We start from the raw sequence: 12591 nt of genomic DNA, 5'->3' as shown, positions 1-12591 counted from the left end.
TCTGAGTTTTAAACTTCCTGGATGGCTGGAGCAAATATGGAGGATCACCAAAGCTCTGGCCAGGCTGCCAGGTATATGCTCCTTCTAGGCTGTCATCTTGACTCTGCCTCTAGGTTTCTGTTCTTTCAGAAGACCCTGCTCTCTAACGGCGGAGGGGTCATGGCCTCCCTGAGCTCTGAGGGCTCCTGATGGGATTAGGTTCAACTGGTTTGGGCTCAATGAGCCCTGAAGCAAAAAACCTCCTCCTCCACAGTCTGTGTTGAATGCCCAGAGAATGGCCCAGGTTGCTTTCAAGGTAAGCTCTTTGGAGCAACCCCTTTGCCGGCCCTGAGGTTTCTGTTCTTTCAGAAGCTCTGAGGTCTCCTGATGGGATTAAGTTCAGCTGGTGTGGGCTGAATGATCCCTGAACCAAAAAAAAAATCTCCTCCTCCTCTACAGTCTATGTTGAATGCCTGGAGACTGGCCCAGGTTACTTTCAAGGTAAGCTCTTCAGAGAAACCCCTTTGCTGACCCTGAGGTTTCTGTCCTTTCAGTAGCTCTGAGGGCTCCTGATGGGATTGGGTTCAGCTGGTGGCCTTAAGCTGGAACCTCCCTTGAGACTCAGATGGAAGGATCCAGCCAGGGGGCTATAGGCTTCCCCCTTCTCTCTCTGTTTCCCTGTCATCTGTGTTGGGCACCCCGGAGACTGGCTAGGGTTGCTTTCAAGGTGAGTCCTTCAGAATAGCCAGCCCTGAGACCCTTTTGCCGGCCCAGAGGTTCCCGCTGCTGCTGTGGGCTCAGCACTCTGGGTTGGGGGGGATGGGTCCTGGGACCTTCCTTCTGCCTACCCCTTAGATCTGAGTGATCTAGGGTTCTGGCTTTTGGGGGGGCCATACCTTTTTATCCAGGTCCAGGAGGAGTGTTCCCTGGGTCTGTCCTGTTGTTCATCTTGAATTTCGGTGTCCTAGGAGCACTCAGTTTGCTATCGGTAAGGAAGGGTTTCTGAGGTCTGAACTTTCGCTGTTCATAAGCTTCCATTTTGACCAGAAGTATCTAGGGATAATTATGCAACACCTACCTTAACTAAAATGTACTATTTTTTTAATGCATTCATGGTTAGAAAGGGCCTTTGATACTGGGTGAGGACTTCTCTGACTCCTATTTTTACTAGATAAATTTGTGAATTCTCTTTCTAGTCAATTTTCTGGCAATGTGCTTTTCAAACTCTAGCTAGGTTAGTTCTTTATTAATAAGTAGTATTATTTATATGTTTTCTCCCCCATTAAACTAGGGCTCTTTGAAAGTAATAGCAACTGATGGATTTTTGTATTCCTAATGCTTAGTACAGTGCCTAGTGAATACTAGGAATTTAAATGTTTATTGATGACCTGGTTTCTGTTAATGATTGATAAAAATCACTGTCTTATTTTCATTACAACTAACATTCATTCACCTTATTCTTATCTCACCCTTCAGATAATCTTGAATCTTCACAAGTGGCTCAGTGCAAAAAGTGGATGGAAATAGCCAATGACAGCTCAGATGATTTCATCTTAGTGGGTTTCTCTGAACGACCAGAGTTAGAATTGATTCTCTCACTCTTTGTCTCCTTGTTCTACATTATAACCCTGACAGGTAACACTGCTATCATTCTGCTCTCTCTTCTAGACTCCAGGCTCCACACTCCCATGTACTTCTTCCTCAGAAACCTTTCCTTTCTAGACCTCTGCTTCACCCTAGCATTGTCCCTCAGATGTTAGTAAATATCTGGGGAGGAAGCAAAAAGATCAGCTACTCTGGATGTATGGTCCAGTACTGGGTGGCTTTGGCTCTTGGCTCCACTGAATGTGTGCTCCTTGCGGTGATGGCTGTTGATCGTTATGTTGCTGTTTGTTGGCCCCTACGCTATGCTATGATCATGCATCCACGCCTCTGCCACCTCCTAGGGGCTACTTCCTGGTCTAGTGGCTTTGCCAACTCCCTCCTACAGTCATCACTGGCCATGGTGCTACCTCTATGTGGCAATCGAAGAGTGGATCATTTCTTCTGTGAGTTATTGGTCATTGTCAAACTTTCCTGTGTGGACACTGGCCCAACAGAGTCTAAGATGTTCATTGCACACCTTATCATCCTTGCTATGCCTGTCTCCATTATCTTAACTTCATATGGGTGCATTGCATGGGCAGTGATGAAGATCCATTCAGCTGAGGGAAGAAAGAAGGCCTTTGGTACTTGTGCATCACATCTCCTAGTAGTGTCACTTTTCTATGGGACAATCATGTTTGTATATCTACAGCCCAAAAACAATTACTCCCAGGACCAGGGAAAGATCCTTGCAGTGCTCTATACAATTCTAGCTCCCACCCTCAATCCTCTGATCTATACCCTAAGGAATAAAGATGTGAAGAAAGCAGTAAAAAATTAATGGGGAAGAAGCAGGCATAGGGACACAGAGGATATGTAAGAAAAAATGGAACTGCCCTTGAATGCATTTTTCTCCCTTTCCTGATGACTGGAGGTTTCATTAATCTATTATTCCTCAGTTTCTGGAAATTTTATCTTATACACTGGAATGGTAAGTATTTTCCTAGAAGTCATCAAATCCTTCCAATCTTTGACACTACTACCCCAAATTATGGAATGTCACCATGTCTCAGAGCCTTTTACTCTTTTTGCCCTATTCTAATCTCTGTGAATAGATTAAAAATGATCCTTTCAATCAATGTAGATATGCAGCTGATGATGTTTAATTAAGTGTATTAAGCACTTGTTTGTTCTTAATGGCAATAGAACTATCATAAATATTATGATCATTTTAATAATCTGCAACACCATCATTGTCATAACTATTAGAGTAGCTAAATATGTATGTCTGAAAACAAATTTAATGGCACTGAATAAAAATAAATATATGTTTTTACATTATGTACTTTATCAATATTCATTTGGAAAATTTCGATTGAGTATCAACTGCATGTGGAGCACTGTGGGAGATGCACAGGAAGAATCAAAGCTTTAAAAATACATAGTCCCTTTACTCATAGAAATCATGGTCTAGGAGGGAAAATAAGACAAGATTATATAGACTGGGAAAGGAAAAAGGTGAGCAAGTCCCATGACCAGACAGTACTTGACTAGTTAACCAATAGTTCATATGAGAATTTCCTGAATAGAGAACCATTTGAATGCTAGATAGAAGAAAGACAACTATTTGTGTATGTCAGCAAGCATATATTAAGCACTTACTACATGGCCATTAAGAGATGTAGAAAGAAAAACTTAATTTCATATTTTAATGAGGGAAAGAAAATGGGAAGAAAGAGTTACAAGACACATTAATAAAAAAAAAAAGATGGGGAGGTAACATTAGAGAGGTTAATTTGTTCTATAATTCCAAGGTGATGTTTAGGTATAGGACATAACTAGGGGGTGCTAATAGGTGGTGCAGTGAATAGAATGTGTGATTTAGAATCAGGAAAACCTGAGTTCAAATCCAACCTCAGAAACTTTCTATCTGTAACCTTGGACAAGTCATTTAATTTCTCTTTTCTTTCCACTGGAGATGGAAATAATAAGCCACTCCAGTATCTTTGCCAAGAAAACCCCATGAACAGAGGTCCACAATGTCATGAAGAGTCAGACATGTCTGACAAACAAATATTAGCTTAAAGCAAACATTAAAGAATAAAGATGGATAAAACAGTCAGTCAGATATGACTGAAAGAAAAAGTAACAGATCTCAGAGAAATTCTTGTCCACTCACTGGTGCCCAAGAGTAATAATAAGCATATATCCAAAGGAAAATATTATTTCCTACAAGTTGTATACTTAGCCTTTTCCCATTCTCTTTTCTATAATCATCATGATTTTCTGACACCCATGTCAGAAGATGGTATGGCATAAAGCAAAAAAAAAAAAGTTTCTATATATAGAAAAAGTTTAGATTCTCTTATAAAAATTATAAAATAATCTATAAAATATATAAAAATTTTAAATTTCTCTTTATAATTTCTTATTTTAAAGATTCAGAATGAGAGGAATTGGGCCCATCGTGTTATTTGCTACCTGCAATAAGAAAAAATGGGATTGTTCTTGTAGACAAGAAGAATCTGCATTCAGATTTCATCTAGGCTTATTGGCTATAACCTTTGACAATATACTCAACCTTATTAAACCTCAGTTTTCTAATCTGTTAAAAAAAAGAAGAAAAAAAGAAAAATAACAACCTGATTGTCATACTTGCCTCAGAGGGTTGTGAGTCAATAGGAGAGGATCCAATGAAAGAATGCATATTAAAACAGTCGGGAAGCCTAAAAGGGCTCTATTAAATTAAAGTCAACTACAAAAATAATTGTCATCTACCTTCTCTTAAGTTATGCTTCTTTTAAAAAGTAATTTGGACTAATTAACTCTAATGCCTTCACTGGCTTTAAATTAATTTTCTGTATCCTAAAAGGGAGTACAAAAATTAAGACGGTATACCATTCAGAGAATGAATTAGACCTATTACAGTACCAGGAAGTCAGAGGAGAATATCAGAAGCTTGACTAGACCCAAGGCCAGAAAAGTGTGCTCATTGATATTTCAAGCTTGGAAAACATCTAGCCAGAGGAAAAATACTATATTCTACTATCAGACACAGACTTATCTGAGTGAAACACTCTCATAAATGGAAGACCAGGTATGGGAGATTAAGAAAAGAAAAGTTGGAAATCAGAAGCATGCTCTCTAATTCCAAATCCATTGTATGATTTTGATTGAAATGAAAAGTACCAACAACTGTAAGGTAGAAAGAATTGAGATAATGCATCTGAGGAGATAGGGGAAAAGGTAGTTAGGAGTCAGAGCATTTGTTGATAGAAGCAAAAGTTTGTGGCAAAAGCAAGATGAACATTCCATGAACAAAAAGAGAAGTCTCAAGAGCAAAAGAAGTCCAAATAAAAGCCGCAGTAACACAAGTTATCGAAAAGTTTGGCAATTTTCCTGAGACAAATTTTGTGCTACAAAATCTTTGAAGTCTCTTGACTTCTTTCAATTATGTAGGAGCCACAATCTTCTGAAATTTTATAGCATTAACACAACATAAAGAGTCTGTTGTTAGGTCTTACAGAACTAAATTCAGAGAATGGCTTCTTTGGTTTTTCATTCCTTACTTATCTGATTAATCTGGAAATATCCACAGGAGATGGTCCTGAAACTTTTCCTGCTGTAGTACCCAACTCTCTATGGAGATTTTTCATTGTTAAATGTCTAGAAGAAAAACTAAAGAGTAAAACCAACACCTATATGATTGGCCATGTTTTTATTAATAGTGGACTGACAGCACAACAAAAGAAACCCATGTCAGAAATAAAGAGCTCGTGAAGGGATAAAAATAAAGGAAAAGATATGGTTTCTGGCATTTCAACTGGAAAGAGAAGGAATAATTGAGAGATGAAGATAAGACATAATAGTACCTTATAACACAATACAATAATCCCTTTGCATACATTTTCTCATGTTATCCTTACAATCCTGTAAATTAATCTCTCAGTAGCACTGGTATTGTTTTTCTGTGGTTCTCAGAGAGTGAATGAGCTTCTAAAACCTCAAGCTGCCTCTTTATAAGAGGCAGTATTGATTTACTATGTGTCATATTATTATGGATTTACCCAATAAATTCAGCTACAGGAGCCCCCAGTTGAATTTGTTATGTCTCATTGAACCCTAGTAATTTCACTTTAGCAAATGAAGTCATTCCAAACAAGAAGTAGGAAAACTCACCAACCAATTATTTTTTTAAAGAAAAGTAAGGTAGAATAGTGGATAGAATGCCAGGCCAGGCATTAGGAAGACCTAGGTTCAAATCTTGTCTCAGACATTTCCTAACTGTGTGATCCTGGGCAAGTCACTTAACCTCAATTGTCTAGCCCTTGCTGTCTTAGAACTTAAGACAGAAGATAAGGGTTTTAAAAAACAAAATTAAAAAGTAATATGAAGAAGATGGAAACAAGAGAAAATGAATATAAAAACATGTCTCCTATTAGACTATGAGTTCCTTGAGGACAAAAACTTGTCATCTCAGGGCTTAGTACAGTGTCTGGCATATAGCTTAAAAAATGCTTCTTGACTGCCTTTAAGTGCTTTCTTTTATTGATATCACTAGCATTATTTTTGTTCTATGTCAAATGACTGTGATGTTTTATTCATATATTCATTACAGAAACTTCTAGTGTTTTTCCATTTCAAATAATGCTAGTTTTTCTTTTTAACATTTAATGCTATTTCACTTTCTGAAATTAGAATGACAAAGTCTCCATTTTTATGAGAATGTTTTATTTGATAACCCTTTGTTATTTTATGTTATCAGGGTCAGTTACAGCTTTCAACCACTCCTCAAGCTGAAATGCAGCCCCTCCAATGAAGATCCCATCCTCAGCCAGTACTGGGTAATGAAATGTCAAGTAGTCAATTGGTGCCTATTCCTATATCTTGCACAAGCTTTTTTCTATTTTTCTATTTTGCCTTCATTTATAATCATAATTCATAATCTTTTAGTTCCTGATTGCTGGAATGCCCCAGGCAGACTTTATCAACAGTGGGCTTAGACTTCTCTACCTATCTTTCCATACAGACCTCAAATGGAAAAGTGAATCACTATGATTTTCTTGGAATTCCAAATATGGACTTATTCTGTTGTGTTTTTAGAACTTTGTGGAAGAGATATGGGAAAGAGCTATTTTGCCATTGTAACTATTCATTAGCAAAATAATTTCTAATAATTTCTTCTTCTTTTTTAAGTATTGTGTTTTTGGTTTTTTTAATATAAACATTTTGTTTTCTCCATCTCTCTTTTAATCAGATGAACTAACTACTTTTTAGTTTTATGAGGATTTTTATACTAATCTTATTTATCAATTCAGTGGTATTTTTGTTTTCACTTTAACTAACTTCCTCTAGAATTTTTATTTTGTTAATTGGAATTTTGACATTGTTCCAGGATTTTTAAAAAATTGCATACCCAATTCATTAATTTATTTCTCTCTTTTGTTGATAGAAAAGATTCAAGAAATAAATTTCCCCTGAGAATTTCTTTGCTGCACAAATTTTAGATATATGATTGTTGTCATGTTCTTTGAAGAAAATTATATTAAAATATTGCAACCATAACATTCCTTGATCCACTTTGATGAGGCTTATAGATAAATTTTCATTTTTATACTTGGATTCTAGAAATCTTTTTTTAAGTACAAATTTGGAAAGGCATGTTTAGACAACAATTTGGGGGGAAAAAACCTGAGTTTACTAGGTTGTGAGTTCAATATGAGTGTGATATGGTAGTAAAAGAAAAACAAGAGAAAAAAAACTACTACATTAAGGAAGGCATTACTTATCAGAATAAAGAGAAAATAATTCCCTTGTACTATACCATGATCAGTCTATATATAGAGTAGGTGCTAAATTTTGTCATCGTTTAAGAAAGAAATTTAACAAATAGAGAACAATGTAGAGCAGAACAAAACACATGGTGAAGGTCCCATAAGAGGATTTGTTGAAGGAAATTAATCTGAATGGAGAAGAGAAGACTCAAATAACTGTCTTTGTGAATCTGAAGGACTATTCAATTGAAGAAGTATTAAATTGAATATATTTGTCCTCAAAGGGAAAAAATGAGCATAAATGTACAGAAGATGGCAAGAGAATGATTTAGAACTAATATAAAATAATTTTCTATCATTTAGAGCTATACAAACATAAAACAGATTTCAGTGGGAGTTGATTAGTTTTCCTTTAATGGACATCTTCAGGCAAGAAAGATATCTCCTGAGTATCTTGTAGTTTGAATTCATCCAAAGGGATGAATTTGCTCTCCTAATTTTTAATAATTGCCATTTCTGGTTCTATGTTTCTGTAAAAAAGCAATTTATTTTTGTTGGCTTAGTTTCTACTGCTGAAGAGACATTATTGATTACTTTAGTTGAGCTTTGAGTTCCTTAAATTATCACATCACCTTTTGGACATCTCAAACTGGGTATCTGATAGGCATCTCAAACTATACATACAAAAGAAAACTAAATTTTCTCCTAAACCCTCCTATCTTCAAATCTTTCCTGTTATTGTTGAAGACACCACCATTCTAACAGTCACCCTATAAAACAACTTCAGTTTCATCCTTAACTTTTTTAAACCCTTACCTTCTCTCTTAGAGTCAATACTAAGTATCCATTCCAGGGCAGAAGAGCAATGAGCGCTAAACAACTGGGGCTAAGTGATTTGCTCAGGGTCACAAAACTAGGAAGTGTCTGATTTCAGATTTGAACCCAAGACCTTCTGTCTTCAGACCTAGTGTTCTATACACTGAACCATCTAGTTGCCCCTATCCTCAACTCTTCATTCTTACTCTTCCCACATATACAATCTATTGTTAATTGTCTTTCCTTCCTTCAAAAGAACTCTTGAATACATCCACAACCTATTAATGCATGACTTCCTCACTTCTTTCCTATAATATTATAATAGCCTTCCAACTGATTTCCTTGCCTCACATCTCTATCTACTCCAATCCATCCAGTTGCAGTGTGGGGTGGGAGGAGGACACGATGGGAGAAGCCAAGATTGTGGAAAAGATACACAGACCCACCTGATCTCTACCAAAATACCCTCCCAAAAAGTATATCATGCTTTGAAATGAATTCTGATATTTTTTCTGAATTCTGATATGATCGCATAAGCCATATTTCACCCCAAAACAACTTAAAAAGCTGGCATGTAAGATCTACTGTACCAAGGTGGGAAAGTAGACTACAAAGCAGCACAGCAAGGCAGGCATCCCTTTAGCAACAGGTTTTTAGGGCAGCTGAATCAGCAGCAAAGGCTTTTAGGGCTCTCAGCCAGATGTAATCAGGAGATTACAGGGGTCCTTATGCTGGCTCTGGGTACAAGACTCTTGTTGCCTTGCCCATACATAGGACCAGGCTGCAGTGCAGGGATACTGGTCTTAAGGTGAGAAGGAGCACTAGCACCCAGCAGTGCTTGCAGCCACAGTGGAGCAGGGGACCCCATTTAGAATTCCAAGGCATAAAAGAGTGCTTGTGGTCACTCACAGACCAGAGCACAGGTTGAGAGAGTATTAAACATTCCTCTGCTACATGATACCACCTTGGAAGAGCTGAAAACTTATCTATCACCAGAATTAGCTCTGAAGGCAACTACACAAAGAACTTGAAACGTGGAACAGCACTGCCTCACCATGGTTACAGAGCCCAACATTAATATCTTTTTTTAAAAAATTAAAAGAAAAGAAAAAGACTGGAAAAATGAGCAAACAGCATAGAAAGTTATTTTGATGATGGGGAAGACCAAAACAAATGCAGAAGACAACAAAGTCAATACTGCTGCATCCAAAGCCTAAAAGAAAAATATGAATTACTCTCAAGCCCCAAAAGACTTAATGTAAAAGCTTTAAAAGGATTTTTAAAATTCAATAAGAGCGGGAGAGGAAAAATTGGGAAAATAAATGAGAATGATATAGGAAAATAATGAAAAAAGAGTCAACAGCTTAGAAAAGGAGGCAGGAAAAAATATTGAACAAATTAATACCTTAAAAATGGTATAAACTGACTTCCGGTCAATATGGCGGCTTAGAGAAAGCTAAAGTTCAGATCTCCTGAAACCCTTCCTTACTGATCTCAAACTGAATGCTCCTAGGGCACCGAAATTCAAAACGATCAACAGCATAGACCCCAGGAATCCTCCTCCTAGAACTGGATCAAAAGGTACAGCCCCCCCCAAAAGCCAGAACCTGAGATCACTCGAACCTAAGGGATAGGCAGAAGGAAGGTCCCAGGTCCCATCCCCCCCAACCCAGAGCACTGAGTCCGAGGCAGCAGCGGGAACTTAAGAGCCAGCAAAAGGACCCAAGGGCCAGCTATTCTGAAGGCCCCTTCCTCAAAACAACCTGACCCAGTCACAGGGGCACCCAGACAGCAGGGAAACAGAGAGAGACGGGGGAGCTCATAACCCCCTGGCTGTATCCTTCCATCCAAATCTCAGTTCAACCCAGGGAAAGCTAACCTTCTTATCAGGAGCCCTCACCCAGAGCTCCAGGAAGCCGCGGCACCTCCCCCTCAGAGAGCAGGGTCTTCGGAAACAACAGTAACCCTCAGGGCTGGCAAAAGGACCTCAGGGCCGGCTATTCTGAAGGCCGCACCCTGAAAACAACCTGACCCAGTCACGGGGGCACCCAGACAGCTGGGAAACAGAGAGAGACAGGGGAGCTGATAACCCCCTGGCTGGATCCTTCCATCCAAGTCTCAGGGACTTCCCTGCCTCAAGGCAAACTCAGTTCAACCCAGGGAAAGCTAATCTTAATCAGGAGCCCTCAGAGCTCTGGAAAGCCAGGGCCCCTTCCCCTCAGAGAGCAGGCTCATCTGGCTGGCTAAGGCACAGAAACAAGGGCCAAGCCAGGCTTAGAGCGTAGAAGTAAGGCAACGGAGAAACATCGGGAGGAACCGAGGAGAGCAGTAACAGGGACACACCAGCAATTCCTGGCTTCCCCAGGAAGAAAGAACAACAACTTCATAGAAAGGACAATCTGCCTGGGGCTAAAACCTCTGAACGCCAGACAGAGATAAGAAAAGCTAATCCCCCCCCCCACTCAGATAGAGATGGCAAACTATACTGAAGCACAAAAGCCCCCAAATTAAAAAAAAAAAAACAAGAAGAAGGGGGCAACTTTAGATATATTTTATGGAGCAAAAATACAAAACACAGAGGAGACAGAATAGGAAACACAAGCAAATGCTCCGAAACCTTCCAAAGGAAATGGAAACTCTCCACAAACCCATGAAGAATTTGAATCAGAAATGATCCAAAAAAAAAGGAAGCCTTCTGGGAAGAAAAGTGGGAAATACTGCAAAAGAAATTCATGCATCTACAAAACCAGTTTGACCAAACTGAAAAGGAAAATCAGGCCTTAAAACAAGAACTAATAAAGCAAAACCAAAAGACCAAAAAATTAGAAGAGAACATAAACTATCTCACTGACAAGGTGTCAGATTTGGAAAATAGAGGGAGAAGAGATAATTTAAGAATAATTGGACTTCCAGAAAGCCAGAAATAAACAGCAAACTCGACATCATAATACAAGATATAATTAAAGAAAATTACCCAGAGATTCTAGAACAAGGGGGCAATACAGCCACTGAAAGAGCTCACAGAACACCCTCTACACTAAAACCCCAAAAGACAACTCCCAAGAATGTAATTGCCAAATTCCAAAGCTCTCAAACAAAAGAAAAAATCCTACAAGAAGCCAGAAAAAGACAATTTAGATATAAAGGAATGCCAATCAGGGTCACACAAGACCTTGCAAGTTCTACTCTGAATGATCATAAGGCATGGAACATAACCTTCAGAAAAGCAAGAGAGCTGGGTCTTCAACCAAGAATCAGTTATGCAGCAAAACTGACTATATACTTCCAATCAAAAGTATGGGCATTCAACAAAATAGAGGATTTCCAAGTTTTTGCAAAGAAAAGACCAGAGCTTTGTGGAAAGTTTGATATCAAAAATCAAAGAGCATGGAATACCTGAAAAGGTAAATATGAAGGAAAGGGAAAAAGAGAAAAATGTTATCTTCTTCTTTTACTCAAACTCTCTTCTATAAGAACTACATTTATATCAATCTATGTATATGAACATGTGGGGAAAATGTAATGTATAAATAGGGGGAAAAGAAAGACCAAATAGAATAATCTTTCTCACACAAAGATTCACATGGGAAGGGGAGGGGAAGAAAACTCTTATAAGAAGGAGAGGAAGAGAGTTTTTACTTAAATCTTACTCTCAGGGGAATCAACTCTGAGAGGGAAGAACATCCAGATCCATTGGGATCTTGAATTCTATCTTACCCAATAAGGGTAGGGAGAAGGGAAAACCAAGGGGGAGAGGGGGAGAGGGAAAACAAAAGGGGAGGGAAAGAGAGGGGGGAGGGAGATGGAACAAAAGGGGAGGGACTAAAAAGGGAAACATATAAAGGGAGGGGATAACGGGGACTGATTTAAAGTAAATCACTGGACTAAAAGGTAGAGCTGAAGAAGAAACGGTTGGATTTAGGGAAGGTTATCAAAATGCCAGGCAGTCCACAAATGACAGTCATAAATTTGAAAGTGAATGGGATGAACTCACCCATAAAACGTAGATGAATAGAAGAATGGATTAGAATCCAAAACCCTACCATATGTTGTCTTCAAGAAACACACATGAGGCGGGTTGACACCCACAAGCTCAGAATTAAAGGATGGAGTAAGACCTTCTGGGCCTCAACTGATAGGAAGAAGGCAGGAGTAGTAATCATGATATCTGATAAAGCCAAAGGAAAAATAGACCTGATCAAAAGGGATAGGGAATATAATTATATTTTTTAAAAGGGACTTTAGATAATGAGGAAATATCACTAATCAACATGTATGCACCAAATAATGTAGCACCCAAATTTCTAATGGAGAAACTAGGAGAATTGAAGGAAGAAATAGACAGTAAAACCATATTAGTGGGAGATGTGAACCAACCATTATCAAATTTAGATAAATCAAATCAAAAAATAAATAAGAAAGAGGTAAAAGAAGTGAA

General features: G+C 38.4%; 1 protein-coding gene across 1 annotated transcript; it reads left to right on the top strand.

Moving 5' to 3' along the window:
- Nucleotides 1-1496: 1496 nt before the first annotated feature.
- On the top strand, nucleotides 1497-2404 carry LOC130456930 (putative olfactory receptor 2W6). Its single transcript, XM_056814695.1, is given in 2 exon segments — nucleotides 1497-1713; nucleotides 1716-2404. Coding segments are annotated over 2 exon segments (906 nt in total).
- The last annotated feature ends 10187 nt before the right edge of the window (nucleotides 2405-12591 follow it).

Source organism: Monodelphis domestica, chromosome 2 (genome assembly GCF_027887165.1).
Source record: "Monodelphis domestica isolate mMonDom1 chromosome 2, mMonDom1.pri, whole genome shotgun sequence".
Lineage (NCBI taxonomy): Eukaryota > Metazoa > Chordata > Mammalia > Didelphimorphia > Didelphidae > Monodelphis > Monodelphis domestica.
This window is presented reverse-complemented; position numbering and strand designations above follow the sequence as displayed.